Source organism: Nestor notabilis, unplaced genomic scaffold, assembly GCF_000696875.1.
Source record: "Nestor notabilis isolate BGI_N333 unplaced genomic scaffold, ASM69687v1 scaffold5670, whole genome shotgun sequence".
Lineage (NCBI taxonomy): Eukaryota > Metazoa > Chordata > Aves > Psittaciformes > Psittacidae > Nestor > Nestor notabilis.
The window spans coordinates 37,891-56,895 of record NW_009912329.1 but is presented as its reverse complement, the minus strand read 5'-3'; the positions used below and the strand labels follow the sequence as shown (position 1 = coordinate 56,895).

At 41.5% G+C, this 19,005-nt stretch overlaps 1 protein-coding gene across 1 annotated transcript in view; it reads right to left on the bottom strand.

Moving 5' to 3' along the window:
- NIN (ninein (GSK3B interacting protein)) overlaps positions 1–19,005 on the bottom strand; it is a 60,719-nt gene that overhangs the window by 9,618 nt on the left and 32,096 nt on the right. The window contains exons 15-25 of the mRNA XM_010018926.1: positions 17,296–17,822; positions 9,921–10,046; positions 9,669–9,738; positions 8,484–8,699; positions 7,980–8,093; positions 6,283–6,405; positions 5,620–5,733; positions 3,712–3,858; positions 2,452–2,631; positions 1,806–1,955; positions 1,195–1,293 (exon numbers count right to left, since the gene is read on the bottom strand). Of these exons, the coding sequence (XP_010017228.1) occupies positions 1,195–1,293; positions 1,806–1,955; positions 2,452–2,631; positions 3,712–3,858; positions 5,620–5,733; positions 6,283–6,405; positions 7,980–8,093; positions 8,484–8,699; positions 9,669–9,738; positions 9,921–10,046; positions 17,296–17,822 (1,866 nt within the window). The remainder of the gene's footprint in view (positions 1–1,194; positions 1,294–1,805; positions 1,956–2,451; positions 2,632–3,711; positions 3,859–5,619; positions 5,734–6,282; positions 6,406–7,979; positions 8,094–8,483; positions 8,700–9,668; positions 9,739–9,920; positions 10,047–17,295; positions 17,823–19,005) is intronic.

Here is a 19,005-nt window from a genome sequence, read left to right as displayed (position 1 = left end):
CAGAAATAAAAAAAAAAAAATCCATAAAAGAAAAATGTTATCTCCATGCTGTGGTAGTACATTGAAAATGATTGCTCTACCTTTGCACACTATTTCAGAAAGAGAACTGCACCCTTCTCTGCTAGTTCCAACCACTGAGTTCTAGACAGGTTAGCCACAAACAAAAGGAGAACAGGCACAAAAGAGAAAGTTAGAAGTCATAAAGTGCTAAGTGAATGTTATACACACCTGCTGGTAAAATGTTATCAGGAGTAACAAAAGTCCTGCATGTTTGAAATACAAATTTTAGGAGAAAACACAATTCCATGCTTGGTGTTTATACTGAAGAGTTTAACAGTGTTTGGAGTTTTCCCAAAGCTCAATTAAGACCGTATAAATAAAAACAGATGGCATATAAACAGTCTTTTCAGTGACTTGTAAAAAAATATGATCTTTTCTAATAAAGTTTTCACAATTTTATAGCTAATTACATACTATATTCAGCATAATATGTTTCCCATTTGCTCTCTTGATGAAAAACATGAAGTCTTTTAATAAACAGTGTTGTAAAATCCTCATCTAGAAGATGCTTTGATTTATGGAACAAGTCAAAATTGCAATGTATTTTTTTTTTAATATTATGTTTGAATCTCAAATTCAAGACCTCAAGTTTAGGCCAGATTGCTGAGCAGCAACATGGAGGTCTAGCCTAACCTGAAGGGATACACTAGCACAGCATAGTTAAGCTTGCCCATTCCTGTAATGAAGGCAATTTGGGTAAATTGTTACCCTATCATTATCTAGATAAGGTAGCAAGGCTTAAATTCAGCAAATTATTCCTGTAGTGAGAACAGGTTTCTACATTAAGAGCAGCATTATACAAATATTACTTGGGAAACTTGAGATGAGATATTTTAGGAAGAGGAAAGTGCCTTAAGCACCGCAACAAATTTCTTTGCTATTTGATTGTATATCTGAAGCCTTACATGAATTATGATAAACCACAACATGCTTCAAAGAATCCAGTCTATCACACTAACATCTTGATCACAAGGATGAGATTAGGCACTGGGAGAGACTAATTCTTCTAGTTTCTATTACATTTTCACTTTTCCTACACATCTGAAAGTTGTTTTTTAAATAAATTCATAGATTCAGGAAGATATTGAGAAAGCCCCACACTATTCAGTACAGCCAGCACTGACTGACAAGTACCTCCATTAACTGATCATCCAGTTTCACTTGCTTTTTCCTTAGCCCTTCATTTTCTGAGCTGGTTTCCAGTTCACGTTCAAGAGAATTCATCTGACTGATCTGTTAAAGACAAGAAAATTCCTTAGAAAGGTAGTAGTTCCTTATTTTATCCTATATATGTCACAAATCATTGCACTTGAAGACAATTCAAGATTAAAAGATGTAAGTATTTGGACAAGTCTAATGCTTTGCTCAAAGTGATGCCTAAGACAATGTTATGCAGCACCTTTGACAAGTTGTAAAGAATAGGCAGGATTTAATCTAGAAGTGCTAATGTAAGTAAGTGCTATGTATTGAGGAGCATTTGGAACAGGCCATGCTTTGTTTGTGGTTCTCATGTTCCACCACTGAACTGTTAGAACCAACTAGAAGGCCTGCAGCACATTGGCAGGACTTCCACGCTTCATGCTCTGCAGAAGCACAGAAGACAATCAGCTCCTCAGGACAGGGATTCATAAAAGACAGAAAGCTAAAAGCTCAGAGAAAAAGAAGAAAATTCACTGCTTACCACATTAGTTCTTAAGAGATGGAAAGTACTACACTGAGTCATGTATTTGCCCTCTAAAACTAACCTTCCTGTTTGCAGATGACAACTCCTTCTGAAGCTGTTCACACTCTCTCTTCAGGCTTAATTTCTCTTGCTCTATGGCTTTGACGATCCCCAACTGGCTTTGATGCTTTTGGTGCTTTAGGGAAAGGATAGTAGATTCCAATTGTCGGATCTAAAGAGACGAGAGATGGTTCCAGACCATTCCAAAAATCAAATTGCATCTACTTCATCTAAAACACTGAGTACCAATGGACTTTGGACTTGTAACAGATATTTTGACATTTTAGCTTTGACCATCTCGTCATTCTTTCCCTTCGTCTTTCCCATAATCTGCCTAATACTGTGAGCCAAGAAATGCACAAGAATGCCAGGAATGTTAAGAATTTTTTTTTAATAAAGAAAAAAAATTGAAAGACCTTAACTGAAATCAGACCAGAATCTTAGACAGGAATTATCAGGATTTTCTTTTAAATAAAGAGCTGTTTGAAACCATCATAAGCATGTCTGCTTATCTGGTGCAGATATAAAGAAACTCTACTCCATTACACGTTATTTCTGCAAATGTTTCTATTCAAAGCTAATGAGCAACATTCCCCTCCTGTATTATCCACTGCTAAACAAGAAGCACTAAAAACCACCCCTGTGATCTGCCAGCTTGCTCTGGTTACCTTCTCCCTGGAGTGAGTCAGGTCTGTTTTAGCACTCTGCACTTCTCTCTGCAGCCTCTCATTCTCCTGCCTGAGCAGCTGCTGCTCCTGTTTCGTCAGCTGGTCCAGCTCATCCCAGTGTATTTGCCCCTGTTGGTCCTGCAGCCCTGAGGAAGGCACAGCCAGTTCTAGAACCCGATTCTTAAGACAGACAGAATTGCAGGGTTAGGCCTTAAACAAAGAAGCAGACATTTTCTCTATTCAGGTGGGTTTTTAAGTAGGCTTTCAGTAACTGCAGACTCCAAAGTCACAGGATTCCAGTCTTCCTCCCAGCCTACACACCATTTTCCACTAAGAAACCCAATACGCTAATCACAGTGCAAACCCAAAGTGCTTCCCATTGCTAAAATCATAGCTAATAGCTCTGCACCACAATAGCTGATAGGAGTGCACAGAGTTCAACACCACAAAACAGCAATTTGTGCTCCGTTTCACAGCCTTATCAAGCACATAATAGAACTCAGTATTATATATTATTCAGTAATAGCTGTAATTTTGTTCCTGTTGTACAATTCTGAAACAGCCTCTTTTCCATGTGGACATTAAATATTCCTTAATTACATGTCAAACAAGACAAATTACTAACTGAATTTATAATACCAATCCCAACACTGCTGTCTACAACCTGCTTTAGTTACAGTTCCTCATCAGTTGAGGCTTATACAGTACCATGCCTTTTGAAACCAAGTTTGACTGAAAATTAGACCCCCCTGTCAATTGCTAGTTTGATTGTCAATGGTTATAGCTTTGATAGGTGTAAATTCGTACATTGTTCACAGATTCACAGCCTCAGGAGATGGACTGATCATCCTGTCCTTATGTTCAAAACTTAAAATAAGTTTTCTAAAAATAAGTTTAAAATCTGCATGTTATGTACAATCCAACAAGACTAATTATAGTTAACTATAATTATAGTTAGCTATTTTGAAATGGAAAACTACAAAATACAGAAACCAACATTAAAATAAAGCTTTTCTGTACCCATCTCCTTTCAGCTTTTTTTTTTTTAATTATTAGCTTTATATCACTTGTTAAAAATAATTAAAAAAAAAAATCAGTAGTTGCATAACTCAGTCTACTTGCTCAAGCCTGCAGCACTATGTGTTCTTTTAGTGGATGAGCCATCCTAAAGAACCAAGTTGGCTACAGAAAAGCAGCAGCCAGTGTCTGTAACTCTGACATGCAAAGTTGACTGACTTTGAGGCACCTGAAGTCTGTTACCTTTTCATTGGCATTTTGCAGTTGCTTGTGTAAAGACATCACTTCTTGTTTAAGAGTTTCCTTCTCCTGTTGCATCACCCGTAAGTCTGATTTTAGTCGTGACATTTGGAGGTTTGTATTTTGCAGTGTTTCATCTAGACTCTGAACCTGTAACAAGCAAGAACGCAGGTTAGCATTTGTTGGACCAAGATTTCTTGTAACCTTGGTCTACTTGTATGTGTATGCACCACATGTCACACACATTTAGGGTCTCTGATGGAAGGATAGAAGAAAAGGAATGAAGAAGTTACAATGCTGACAGCCCTCTTTAAAAATGCCAGATGATTTTCTGATTGTTCCCAATCAGTAGCAATCTACTTTGAATTCAGCCACAGTATTGCGTTCAGAGACACATTCTTGTTCCAGCCCCGAATATTTACTGTGATATGCTGGGAAGAGAATATTTCTCTTGAATTATTTATTCTTCCTGGCAGCCCCTGGCCAACAAGAAAACCCAAGTGTCATCGGCCAAGCAGCTAGCCATTCATTCACCTCCTCTGCCTGGAGAGAAACGAGCCACTGCCATAAGAGCAGGGAGCACCAGCAGAGCCTCTGCAGTATTTTAGGAATAACTGGGCAGAATGAATAGCTTAACAACATAGCTTATTCTTGGGGAAAAAAAGCCCCTCACTGCATTTAACAAGTTTCCTCTTGCCCTTTAAGAACATTGCTTTGAAAGCCCATCAAAGCAGCCATTCCTAGTTGCATGACATCTTTGCACACATTAGAAGAGGACCACTTTTAATGAAAAAAGCAGTACAAGAGATTATAAAAATGCTTTTGATCTGGGGTTATAACAAAAACCCCTGTTTGTGGTGGTGCATCCCCCCCACCCTGGACCTCTCTGCTTTCCCAGGAATTCAGCCTTTGCACAGATGTAAAGAATTGGGCAGCTGGGCACTCCCTGAGCTTACCAACAACTCTGGTTGCATAGCAAAGGTAGGGAGCAGCACACAGAGATGGGGATGGTTGGGCTTTTCCCAGTCATACCAGGAGCTCTTTTGGGATGATCAGTCATTCCATGACAACCTGGAACATAACTGTTGTGCAAGTGGTGGAACTGGCACAGAATTGAGGCCAGGGTGGAAATTCCCTGATGACTAAAGCCAATCATCTTACAAGCCTACAAATAGAGGCCCTAAAAGAGAGACCCTTTGAGCTCTCCTGGATGACCGTGGGCTGCAGCCATGTATCTCCCTCTGAATGGGACACCTTTCAGCGTTTGTAAACTCCCAAATTTACAAAATAGGACCACCATTTACCGGGGCCATTATTTCTGCTCACTGATATTCAACCCTTTGCCAGTTGAGGAATGCTGAGAAAGCTTATGTGAGTATTTTCACTGCACCTGAAAGAAGTTTTTAACAGGATCCTTTATGTATGTGTGTATATCTTTACACGTATGTAAATATATATGTGTGTGTTGGTTCAGGTACTTGATTGCAAGTGTGTGTATTAGCTTTAATAATCAAGTGTTGTTAGAAATCTTGCAATTTATTTTAAAACTGCAAACTGTTGCTTAATGACACTTGGAACCCTTTAGATGAATACCATTGACTAAGTCTGAGACTAAATGCATGTAAGCTCTGTCAGAAGTTTAGAAAGCAAGGGGGTCCAGTCTGAACCTCATGACTCAGCAGCAGAGTCTCCCTTATCCTTTGTGCCTTCAGTCTCTGTATCAATCATCTTTAGCTTGATTTTACCTCTATTTTTCTCTATATGCTTCATCCATGTAATAAGTAATAGAGTGAACCTTGCCATCAAATCCTTCTAAGTCATGCCTTTATAAATCATATTAAAATTGTTGCTAATACCTTTGATGGTCTTTGAGTGACCCTAAACCACTCATCTTTTACAACACTTTTATACCTTTTCTTGTGAAACTGTGAGCTGCGTTTTCAGTGTCTGACTCTGCTGTTCCCAGGACTTCTGTTCCTGCTTCAAGCTGCCAACTGCATTCTCTAAGCAGCTTGCTTTAGCTACCTGAAATAAGATTACATTGGTAAGCCTGACTCATTCAGGATTTGCTTTAACTCAATTTGACTTTGAGAGATAAGATAGACGGACTTACAGCTATGCAAACAAAAATGCATGAGAGCAAAAAACCCCCCAGCTCCCAGCCTTGAACCTCCACACAACAGGATCATTATTTACAGTGTGCATACTAGCTACACTGCTCGAATTCAGTTACAAGATGTAAGAGTGGCAATAACAGTGCAAGAACACTGTCTTCCTTGTCCTGCTGCAATATGTATAGCCAGGCCTTTGTTCCTTGCAATGTTTGGAATTCTCTACATAATCAAATTACAGTAAAGCTGCACTCCAGAATTTAAGCTTTAAGACCAGCTAGGGGACAAAACACCAAACGAAAACAAGGCAGTGGCAATTAAGCCTTTATCTGGCTTGAAGGGAAATAGAACAGAAAACAATCCCAAGTAGTTTTACAGGTTAGGGTGACAGATAATGATACAAGAATTTTAACAGCCCATTACAGCACATAGGTAGTGATGTGGATTTGCAGTTCTTTCTTACCTTATCAATACATCTGTTTAATTCCTCACTCAGGGCTTCCTTTTCTTTCTGCAGCTTTTCATTTTTAGTAACTAAGCTCGAAACTTCATTCTGAAGGTCAGAGAGATCGGGATATCTGGGCAGCTGTGGAAAACAAACCCCTCATAGTTACATTTCTGTGCTGTTTTAGATTTTGCATGCAAGCATTACACAGTCCTCTCTTGCAGGCCAAGCATCCTGCTCTGGATAGAGTGGAAGAGAGGAAGGTACTCCAATGCGGTATGAATGACCATGAGAGTATCCTTCATATGATCCAAGGCATCCTTTCTGCAACAGCAGTGCTAAGGATTCCTAATTGTCCTGTGATTCCTGGGATTTGCACTAGAGCTGGTTCTTCTCTGCCTCTTTTATGAAAGGGAAAAAAAAAATAAATACCGTACTGCTGACTTCTGATGCTTTTCCCATTTGACACAGTGCCTTAGTGTATCACCTCATTCCATTCTCCAGCTGAGACCTCATAGCAGCGTTCCAGTATCTGAAGGGGGCCTAAACGGATGCTGGAGAGGGACTCTTCATCAGGAATTGCAGTGACAGGACAAGGGGTAATGGGTTTAAACTTAAACAGGGGAAGTTCAGGTTAGATAGAAGGAAGAAGTTCTTTGCTGTGAGGATAGTGAAGTACTGGAACAGGTTGCCCAAAGAACTCGTAAATGCTCCATCCCTGGCAGTGTTCAAGACCAGAGAGAGCCTTGAGCGACATGGTCTAGGGTGAGGCATCCCTGCTCATGGCAGGGGGGTTGGAACTAGATGATCTTAAGGTCCTTTCCAACCCTAATCAATTCTGTGGTTCTATGATTCTATGAACACTCTACTTTCTCCTGTGCTGTTCTGTCTTTGCTCACTCAATCTTCTGTCTTTAATTATACTCAAGCTGCAATCTACTCTGTACTGAATAGGTCTCATCTGCTTTTGCTTTTTAAGACCATTATCTATTCTAAGCATTGGGTACATCAAATGAGTACTTTACACTGTAAAGGGAATTACTTTATGGAGCCCTAATCAAGAGAGCTAACTCATTTGTAGCCTTCATTATCTGTGTTTATTAGCATATATTTACAGCCAATTGAACCATGCTTACAAAGGCGATAACCAAGCTCTCCAGGAAATTATCATCAGAAGCTGTGAGATGTCAGAGTCTCCAGATGGGTTTAGCAATAGGAATTCTCTCTGAAAGGATGTGCTGGAAGAGACCAGTCCTTAAACTGAGCTACACAGTATCAGGTTGGATGGGGCTTTGAGCAACCTGGTCTAGTGGAAGGTGTCCCTGCCTGTGGCAGGGGGTTTGGAACTAGATGGTCTTTAAGGTCTCCTGCAACCCAGAGCATTCTGTGACTATATAATATGGCGTTCTATCCCATCTGCATAAACTAGAAAAGCTCTGTCTATTCCTTGATTAGAGCTTTACATCTTTCCCTTCATTATCAAAGCCTGTCTTTGTAGATCCACTACTCTGGAAGACGTTTTGGCAAAGGCTAAGTGAAACCAACCTTATCTGAACAATTGTGCATTGTACCCAGAGACTGTTTCAAGAGGATTTATAATGCCCTACTGTTATGACTTTTCTTTAAAGAATTAACTCTTTCCAACTCTGACAAGAGAGCAGGGCACGTTAAGAGGCAGCCAGCATTCTCTCACGACACTCAAATGTGATGCCATACCTGTTTTGTCTTCTCGAGTTCCTGCTTGAGAATGTGGTTCTCCTGCTCCAGTATACGAGCTTGAACCTTCATTTTCGACAGCTCCATCTCCAAAGAAGACACCATATTTGAAGACTACAAAAAGTAAAAGTTCAGATTTCAACATAGGAGACATGCAGAATAACAAAAATTAACCAGATGATGCTGCAGCCAGTGACATGCTTGGAGCTGGAATGGCTCCTGTACTGCACAGAACAAGCATGCTGGAAAATACAAGTAAATCTTTAGCACCACTAAGCTCCATTTTTAAGACAAACCTGAACACTTCTACTTCCCTGCTATTGGCTGCTGCAAGGCTTTCCTTCCATCCCCACTACCACATGCATGTACATTTGCAGCTAGTACTTGGAAGTTCAGCTTTGAAAGAGCATGCAGAGCTCAGGAATGGGATGCTAACTCCATAGCACCTGCACACTCCTAGAAGTTCAGTTATTTCATACTGTTAGAGACAGTGTAATCCTGTACCTTTACTTTGGAGTTTTCCAGTTCCTCTTTTAGTACCAGTCTCTCCTTTTCCCATTCTTCCAGGGTACATTTTCCCGCTTCTCTTTCCTTTTGCTTAAGCACCCTTGCCAGCTGTTGATTAAGATCCTGCACATCTGCTTGATTTTTGGAGTTCCTCTGGCTAAGTTCTGTATTTTCAGAGTCCAGCTGCTGGTTTCTGGTCTTCAGATCTGCCACCTGAATTGGGACAGCAGTGCCAGTTATAATTGCTTTTACACTGGGGATGGGATTGTAAAAAAACCTTTCCTTTCCACTGAGATGATTAAAAGCACTGACAAGCATCACTCTAACTCAGCGCTGACTCTAAACAGTGTGGCGTAGCTGTTACCTGTACTCTATGAAACAGTCATGAGCCCAGTAGCACTATTTGCTTTATTTCTCTATAGCTCTTTAACTTGCTTCAAGCCCGAGTTTTAGGCCAAACCAAGTAGAATCATATTCAGGAGTAGGAGTCCTCCTGATGACCTGTTGCATGCATGGTCAGCCTCACAAACTTCATTTCTCATAACTGGCCTCAATTACATCAGTTGTAATAGCAGTTACCTAGCTCACCGCTCTGTTCCTCCTTCCCTTTGCCATGTGATCTATATTTTGAGGGTTGTGCTGGTGAGCTAGTAGATTATTCTGAGCAAGTAGAATTTTACTAAGCAATATGAAGAGGGGAGTGAATGTAAGAGCTATTTAAACTTTCTATTTTGCCTAGCATAACAAACCACCCTTAAAAGAGAAGTAGCGGTCTCATGGATACAAGCAAAGGGTCATGGCTGGCAGCATTCCTAGACCCAGCCAGATAGGAAATAAGTAGAGTCTGAGCCACGTAACCTCTATTTCCCCATGGGCTACTGCAGAGCATTACCCACAGAAACTGCAGAAGAAAGATTTTAACTTTATATTTCTATTAAATAAACTTTCTTTCCAAGTTGACTATGGAAAGTGCTTTCAAGTCTGATGGGTAGTTACAGTAGTGTTGCAGTTTTCCAATCAAGTCAAACAAGCCTCACATTAATCCCAAAGAGTTAATGAGAACAGTTATCAGAGTTTAAATGTATATGATGGTCATTTTCTACTGCCTTTGTGACTGTGTAAGGAACAGCTTTCATACAGTGATGACTTCTACAGAGAAGGTTATGAGCTCAGCCTGTATACCTGCTTTTTCAGGTTGTCAACCATCTTCTGTACAGCCACTTTCTCCTTTCTCACAGCTTCTATCTTTTGCCTAAGGAAAAATGAAAGCTCATTAACAGAAGCCACAATAAATGCAGGAAATAAGGCCATTTCAAATTTCATAGAATATCTAACACATGTAGGAGTTTTGAAAGAAGGAATGTAACCACCATGTCTGCACTGCAGCAAGAGCCCTAAGGCATATATACAGTACATGCCCCACTGAATTCTTACCGCATTTCTTCTCGGGACCCATTTAGCTCCCTCAGTTTCAGGCTGGAAGCACTACCCTCCTCATTCAATAAAGTCACTTCATTTTTCAGAACGGTATTTTCTTCTCTGAGCTTCTCAGCTTCAAATCTGTGACAGAGAGATGAGATGAGTGAAAACTGGTTCTATATATCATCTAGGCCCACAGGGACAAGATTTACCAAAAGCCTAGGCTACCTGTAATATTTCAAAACAAAGCTACAATTATTAACTTATGTACAAATGGTATATGGATTTTACATTTCATTTAGTAAGAGGGCTCTCCAAATCGCTGGAAAAAGAGGCTTTTTGTGCATGTTTTTGTATAGCTGAAGTTGGTTAAATTCTAAGATACCTAGTAAAAGTTCCACACTAATATTGTACTATACCTTTCAGTCCTTAAGTTACAAATGACATAACTTTAAGCAACTCAACACCACAATATGCAGATTACTAGGAGAGTGATCTGCTTCCCCAGATGTTTCTGCAGTCCAGTATGCTGGGAACAGCAGCACTGGAAAATGCCTTTTCTGTCCCAAGGCAACTGTAAGGAAATAACTTAGCCATGGTATAATACCTGAAAGAACAATTTCTTGCAGCAGACTGGTGCTGAACAACCATTTAAGCCACTTGCAGCCACTTTATGTACTGCCCTGGTTTTGGCTGGGATAGAGTTTTCTTCCTAGTAGCTGCTGCAGAGCTGTGTTTTGGCTTCAGTCTGAGAACAATGCTGATGATAAACCAGTGTTTTAGCTGTTGCTCAGTAGCACTTACCCTGGTCAAGGACTTTTCAATCTCATGCTCTGCCAGTGAGGAGGGGCACTGATAGCCAGGAGGAAGCAGATACAGGACACCTGACCCAAACTAGCCAAAGGGGTATTCCATACCACAGCACATCATGCCCAGTATATAAACTGGGGGGAGTTACCCAGAAGGGACCAATTGCTGCTTGGGTCAGGCTGGGTATTGGTCAGTGGGTGCTGAGCAATTGTATTGTGCATCACTGCAGTTTGTTGGTTGGTTTTTGTTTTGTTTCCCCCCTTTTTAGTTTTATACTCTCTCCCCTTGTTATTTCCTTTATCATTTTAATATTGTACTTTAGTTATTAAAATGTTCTTACCTCAACCCGTGGGGTTTACATTCTTTCAGTTCTCCTCTCCATCCCATCCAGTGGGGAAAGGCAGAGGGAGGGGTGAGCAAAGGGCTGTGTGGTGCTGGGTTACTGGCTGGGTCCCTTTTGGTGCCCAACATGGGGCACAAAAGGTTGAGGTAAAAACAGATCTGACCAGAGTGTGTCAAAATAAATTCATTATAAACATTCATTGTACTGGTTTAACAGTCACGGGTCACAATGTTGATTTATTTGCTTTCAGAGTTGCACTACGTAGCACCTTCCTTGCAGTATGCGCTCCCTGCAGTGATGTTTAATCATCCACAGGGCCTGCACTAAGGTTCTTGTTTTGTTGTATTTTTTAGTAATGGTTTGGAACACAATATTATTGCTGGTCATGAAGCTAATCTGGTGTGTGTACTCAGCATTGCCATCGCCTCTATATGTTGGAAGCCACCTAATGGGAGTTATGAATAATTATACCTCTTGCCTTTTCTCCTTGGAGGGACAACCTATGGAGAAGCTCCTCCCACACCTTCCCCACCAGCCTATTTGAGTAGCATTTGAGAACTTAAAAGATTTTTAATATCATTTGGGTACTCTTGAAACCAACCTGGTCTTTTTGCTGGGAACCAGCATGTTGCTGCATATGGTTCAGATCTGATTTAAGGTGAAACAACTACTTCAGAATACCACGAAGAGATATTCCTCAAGGCTGGATAGTTATGAGTGGCAGGATGTGTGGGATAGCATGGACAAGCACCTGGGTCTGTGGGCTCCTCCAGTGGTTTGGAACTTCACCCTTGAGCAAATCTGGAAAAGCTAGTAAAACCTTTAAAAAGGTATGCTGTCATCCTGGCAGTACCAGAGAGGTACAAGTAACTGCAACGTGTGGGGGCCTGGCCCATGCCGACAGAGCCCTGCTCAACTATTCAGTACTCTTGAGGTGAAAAGAAGGTCTCTGGTTCTGATGGCAAAGCAACAGACACCACAGCTACTCCAACCCTGACAATGAGCACCGTGGCTACTCCACTCTAACTCTGACAACAGACACAGCAGCTACTCCAACCCATTGAAAGAGATTGTATCTGAACCAAAGAACTAATCTGTGCCACTATCAGACACCCTTGTACAGAAGAAGAAGTAGACATGGAAGGCATCTTGAGTAGTGAAAGAGGACAAACAGGGCCTTCACAACAAACAGAGGAAGAGGAAGAACCAGAAGTAACATCTCAATCCCTGCCCCTGAGTGAGCTGCAGGATATACAAAAAGATTTCAGCTGTTGTCCAGGTCAGCACATTATCACCTGGCTGCTCTGATGCTGGGACAATGAAGCTAGTAGCCTGGACATAGAGGGCAGGGAAGCCAAGCAGCTAGGATCACTTTCTAGGGAAGCAGGTGTTGTCAAGTTGATTGGGAAAGGGACACAATCCCTCAGCCTCTGGAATTGACTGCTATCAGCTGTGAAGGAAAGGTATCCCTTCAAAGAACATGTTGCATGCAACCCAGGGAAATGGACAACTATAGAGAGGGGTATCCAGTACCTGAGGGGATAAGCTGCACTAGGTTTATTTTGATCCAAACATGCACAGTTACCCACATATCCAGACAGAATCCAGAGCACACCAGTGACATGTTGGGAAGTGGTTCAAAGTGCACCACTGTCATATGCCAGCTCACTGGCACCACCGACCTGGAAAGGTGCAGACACACCAACGATGAATAAATTAACTTGCCAACTCCAGCAATATGAAAAAACCCTCTCTTCCTCCCTATGGCCCTACATCTCTGCTGTGGAAAAGCTGTCCAAACAATGTGAGAAACTGTTCCACGAGTTCCAGCAGCAAAAAGAGGATAGATCCTACTTCCCACCTGTACAGACACACATCTCAGCTATTAAAAGTAAGCATCCTTCCTCTTGAGGAGAGGGTATTTTAAGGACCCAAAAGAGTACCAATGGGATTTTGGTATTGCTGACTTGGAGCCAGAGGAAATTAAGCAGCTGTCCACCTTGCCTGGTCTCTCAGAGGATCCTTCTGTTGTGGGGTTGCTGAAGGTCGAAGAACAAGAAGTGCCAATCGCGACCACAACAGTGCACCGGCAGCAATATCACACCAACTGAGACTCCCCGATTCCCATCCATAAGCTGGATGACTGGAGAGCCAAGGAGTGATCAGCAGGACCCGCTCACCCTTTAATAGCCCCATATGGCCAGTGCAAAAGTGGAATGGAGAGTGGAGACTAACAGTAGACTATCAGGGCCTGAAGGAGGTCACCCCACCATTGAGTGCTGCCGTACCAGACATGCTAGAACTTCAGTATGAACTGGAGTCAAAGGCAGCCAGGTGGTGTGCCACAGTTGATATTGCCAATGCATTTTTCTCAATCTCTTTGGCAGCAGAGTGCAGGCCACAGGTCACTTTTACTTGGAAGGGCATCCAGTACACGTGGAATCAACTGCTCCACAGGTGGAAACACAGCCCTACCATCTGCCATGGATTGATCCAGACTGCACTGGAACAGGGGCAGGCTCCAGAACATCTGCAATGCATTGATGACATTATCATGTAGGGTGATAGAGCAGAGGAAGTTTTTGAGAAAAGGAAGAAAATAATCCAGGTCCTTCTGAAGGCCAGTTTGCCATAAAACAGAGTAAGGCCATGAGACCTGCAAAGGAGATCCAATTTTTGGAAATAAAATGGCTAGATGGATGTCATCACAATCCCAAACTTTCAAACATTGGAATACACTTTTAGCAAACACCACCTGGTTAGTTACTAAAGGATCTTCCAACCGGGCTGGCCAAGCCCAATCGAAGCTTTTATGAACCACAGAGGAGGATAAAGTTCTTGTGGTGCACATAAAGAATTTGCCAGGGAAGAGAGTCTGGGTTATTCCTGCCTCAGGCAAAGGCAAATCCACTTGTGGGATCGCTTTTGCTCAAGGACCTGGGTGCATTTGATGGGTAACGTAAGAGGATGGGAACTCTGGTGCGTACCTCAAAGAGATTTGATTCTGGGTTAAAGTAGCCAATGAATTAAACTGTATGATGCTGTATAACATTGAACATTATTGCCTCTATTGCAGCAACCCATTACTGTGCTGGATACTTGTGGCACCTATCTCCATCGCTTCAGAACCCAACTCCCTTTTTACCACCACATTAATGAAGAATGAGCTTTGATAAAACTAGACAAGTGCAGCAGTGATAGAACTAAAATGAGCTTTAGCATGCAACAATCCAACACCACACACCATCATCCATCCTTCCTGTCTAGAGAAGCTGTTATGAAGATGGAGCCCCAGATCATGGAACTCAAACTTTTGTAGGGACTAAGGGAATGATCTCTCTGTGTGTATATATATTTATATATCTAAAGACAGAAAAGGTGATGGTGGGAAGTGTGGGACCTCGCATGATGTGAATGGTATGAAATAAGGGGTGGATACTGTCCTGGTTTCAGCTGGGATAGAGTTAACTTTCTTCCTAGTAGGTGGTACAATGCTGGGTTTCAGCTTTAGTCTGAGAATAATGTTTCAACTATGACATCGACTCAAAAAAAAAAATCTTTACTGAAATACAGCCATTAAAAACAAGTAGTTAAAACCTGTTATATTCTCTGTGTTATAATGGTATTTACCATATCACATACCTGATGGATTTGTAACACTAAGTGCTCCTGCTGGGGAAAAAAGCTACCATATCTCTCTAGTATTAACTTAAATATTGAGGAAACCAGAAGTATTTTCACCATTCCAAGTAGCATTTAGTACTAGAAGGGTGCAAACCAAGTGAAGAAGTGATATTAGTAAAAGCTGAAAGCATTCTGGAAGTGTTACCATAGTATTTTGTACATAAAAATGCAGGAGTTTCTGGTGTACCATAAACTACACACTGCAAAGGTGAGTACATCCACAGGCAGAACAGCTGGCAGGTTGCTCCTGTTCTACCATTTGTGTTAGGTCACGATCAGAGAGGAAAGTCACACATTTCAATTGTCGTTATCCACAATTAAACAGCCTGCTTGCTAGTAGTTACAAGTCCAAGGCACTGTTTTCTAATCAGAGTTAAACTACAGGGGTTAATGCAGTAGCCATACAGCAGGCAGGTGGCTACAAAGCAGAGTGGGATGCTAGGTTAGTTTCCAAGCAGCATGTTTCCCACAAAGTTTTGCGAGTGTACGTTACCTCAAAAGATCAACTTTTTGCTGCAGCTCAGTGCACATGCTTTGTAAGCTGTGCTCCACTGTATGCCTCTCCCCTCTCTCTCTGTGGAGATGCATGTCATTCAGGTTAACCAGAGCAGCTTCCACTGCCACTTTCCTTCCTTGCATCTGACACACCTGCACCTTGAAGGCATGGCTGTCTGCTCTGGCTTTAACACATGCTTTCTCCAAATCTGAATCCATCTCAATAATTTCTTCCAGATCTGTAGAATCAGCCTCCAGAAGTGGAAGGACATTCAAATCTGTTTCCTTGTCTGCATCTTTACAGTCGCTGGGCAACCCTTCAAAGATGGGATCCATTTCATCTGGCAGCTGAGATGGTTCTGAGCCAGAGTAGGAGCAGCCAGGACTGGGAGGCTGCACCAGTTCCTGCTCTGCCACTTGCAATTTGTGCTGCAGCCTGACGATCTCAGCAGCCATTCTGACATTTTCCTTCACTGCTTGTTCATGCACTTTCTGTAGATTTAAGAGGACATCCACATCATCTCCCAGAGGTGCCATACTACTAAAAGAAGCAATTCTGCTCTTTGCTTTTGCATACTCATTTTCCAGGACCCTATAATGATTTTGTAGTGCAGAAAAACAATGGGTCTCACACTGTAATTTCTGTATTTTCCCTTGAAGGTTAAAGATTTCCAAACTCATCTCAGCCTTTTCTGTTTCTGCTCTTACACAAATGTCCTGGTTTAAATTCTCCAAAGCAAGCACTTTGGAATTGAGGTCTTCCTTCTCTTGCTTATATTCACTGTAAAGTCTCTCCAGCTTTTGCCTAAACAGCTTCCCATTTTCCTCCACCACGGATATACGCTCTTCTTTGCACTTTAGCTCTTTTTCGTAGTCATTTTGGAGTTGTGTTATTTCATCATTCAACCTTTTCGCTTGCTTCTCAGCAGCATTCCTCAGGTCCTGCAGCTCCTTCTGAAGCTGCTCTCTCTCGCACACAAGCTTGTTCACTTCTTCCTTGAAGTTTTTCTCCAGGAGATCTTTCTCCTGGGTGAGGGCAGAAGAAATGGCCTTTTCATTTGCCAGACTTTCCTTCAGTTGCTCATGGGCTTCAGCAACCTTCTGAACAATTTCATCCTTTTCAAACTCCCACTGAGATTTTGCCTCCCTTTGCTGTTCAGCAAGTTCACGCAACTCTCGCTGGTAATGTCCTTCCAGATTTTGGATCGTTTCTTCATATTTATTCACAAGTGTTTGTGTGTTGGCAGAAAATGGAGTTTCTACATGAGATGCTCTTCTGTTATAGTCACTTTCCATTTTTTTCCTAGACATGGTTAACATAAGACATTACTAAACTCTGGGCTAACTTAAATAGATTCAAATGGCTTTTTAGGCTGAATAAAACAAGCTGACAAAAACCCCACTTCTTCACTGAGTTTTAGATGAAGTATTACATGACAGGTGTTTCTGAGAGCCAAAGTTAAATTTGAGGCAGTTTGTTGAAACTTTCAAAAATAAAAACCTCATTGCCTTGGAAAAGTGTAACTCATGAAATATCCTCAGAAAAGGTTTCGTGTACAATATATGTCCTTCTATTCTTATGATCAGATTTGTAGGGGCTGATATTCTTACCCCCATCACTCCCCGTCACCTCTGCAGGGTTTCAGTTTCTTTTAATAGTTGATCTTAGCTAAAAGCATTTACCAGCCATCCCTTTACCTCTTGAAAAAAGAAGTCTGAAAACCCAAATGCTTTAAAAGTGCAAAGCAAGGATTTGTAAAGCACAGAGATCCTGAGCAGAGGCTCAAGTTAATAGTGTCTGGTTATGCTTTAACACTATTGTTGCCTCTGGGTGAGTTAAAAATCAATGTTAAGTATCTGCTTAAGAAAGGTCAAAAGAAAAACAACCCCTCGACAGCTGCCCAATATTGTGGAATAAAACACATACCAGCACTGTACAGTTTGTACACTTTAATTAAGCATGAGGAGTCAATTCTGCAGTAGGTTCACCATGGTCACCATGACAAGCCACTGAGGTCAGTGTACACCACCACTGTCCACACCAGCACTGACACTTACCTTTCCTCCTCCAGGTCCTGCTCATGTTTCCTCAGCAGCTCTTGCTGGAGCTCTTTCTTCTCCAGGGCATGCACCTCAGCCATCCTTTTCAGCTGTTCATGAAAGCCACGTTCCAGCTCTACTTTCTCTTCCTGCAGTGTTTGCACTAGAACTCTCATCTTTTCTTCCACCCAGACACCATTTTGGATCAGTTCTTCCCGTTCTTGACTAAACTTCTCATTTATCTGATCCAGCCTGGCTCTAACATCTTCTTCATGCTCCTGCCTCAGTAGTTCTTGAAGATTGGCTTTTTCCTCATCAAAACGCATCTGTAATTTGTTTTTCTCATCACTGTGTTTACAGTCAAGCTTTTCTTGCTGTTCTCTGAGCACTGCTGCCTCTCCTTGCAGTTCTACAATTTGATTTTTAAGACCAGTTATTTGCTTTTCCATGACATGCATCTCTTCAGTGTACTTCTTCCTCATATCCTCTTGTTCCTTTTCAGAGTGGATTTTTGTCTCGTCCAGTTGCTTTTCGTAATGGTTCACCTACAAAACAGAAACCAGATTGGATTGGCTCCTTTTCAACAGAACCTTCTACAGAAATGTTTTCTCAACATTTCTGTACAAAATATTTCCATATATTCTATAGAATATTTTGATTTACGCGTTCGCATCTTATACTGATTCCCTCTGCAAAGAATGCTAATGCCTAGATGAGTATTACATAGAAGCCAGTGAAATTCATGCTTTTCCATTAAACGAATTTGTGAGAAGAGAAGCTACTAACAACTCTGAAGCCCTAAGTCAGTTTTGCAAATTGCAAGTGGACTGCACTTCACTGACTACTTTTTCAAAACCTTCCCCAAATTAAGAGGCACATGAGGCCTTTCCTCTTAAAAGGGAGATAAGGGGAGGTATTTGTTTGGTGGTTTAGAGTTTTTCAGGGTTTTGGGGGAGGGGGTTGTTAGATTGTTTTGTGGGCTGTGTTTAGGGGGTTTTATTTTATTTTGGGGTGGGTTTTTTGGGTGGGTTTAGTTTTGGGTGAGGATTTTTTGGCGTATTTTTCTGGTTTGGAGGCAGAATTTTTTTGTGCATTTTTGTTTTGCCCTTTATAACAACAACAACAAAAAAACCCCAACAAACAACCACACCCCCCCAAAAAAAAGACCTAAACAAAAACAAAACAACAACAAAATGAACAAACAGACCAGAAACAAAAACAAAAACCAAAGGAAAAAAAACCCAAAACAAAGACAAAACAAACAAACAAAAAAACCCCACAAAAAACAAACAAAAAAACCCCCACAAAAAACCAACCAACAAACAAACCACCACACCAAAACCTGACAGAAGACAAACACTTAAGTAGTTATTCTGGGGTGATATTTTATCAGCCCCCATTCCCCACTCCCATCCCAACTTCATCACAATACAGTTTCAGCATACTCATGTTATGCCATATATGAAAAGAATATTTATAGTCCTATAACAATTATATCTGATAGACACAGGGGAAGCCTGATGGGACCCCTTACTTCTGCTCCTGGACTGACTCCCATAGAATGAGCTTGGCCATCTCTACACCAGTGCACCTCACCTGCAGAGGAACACTGTGACCCTGCCAGGGATGTGCCAGCACAGGCTGATGGTGGGCACTGTGCCATGTCCAAAGCTGTACCAGCTTATCCTAGCACACCAGCTACTGCAGTGGGGACTCAAAGCCCATCCA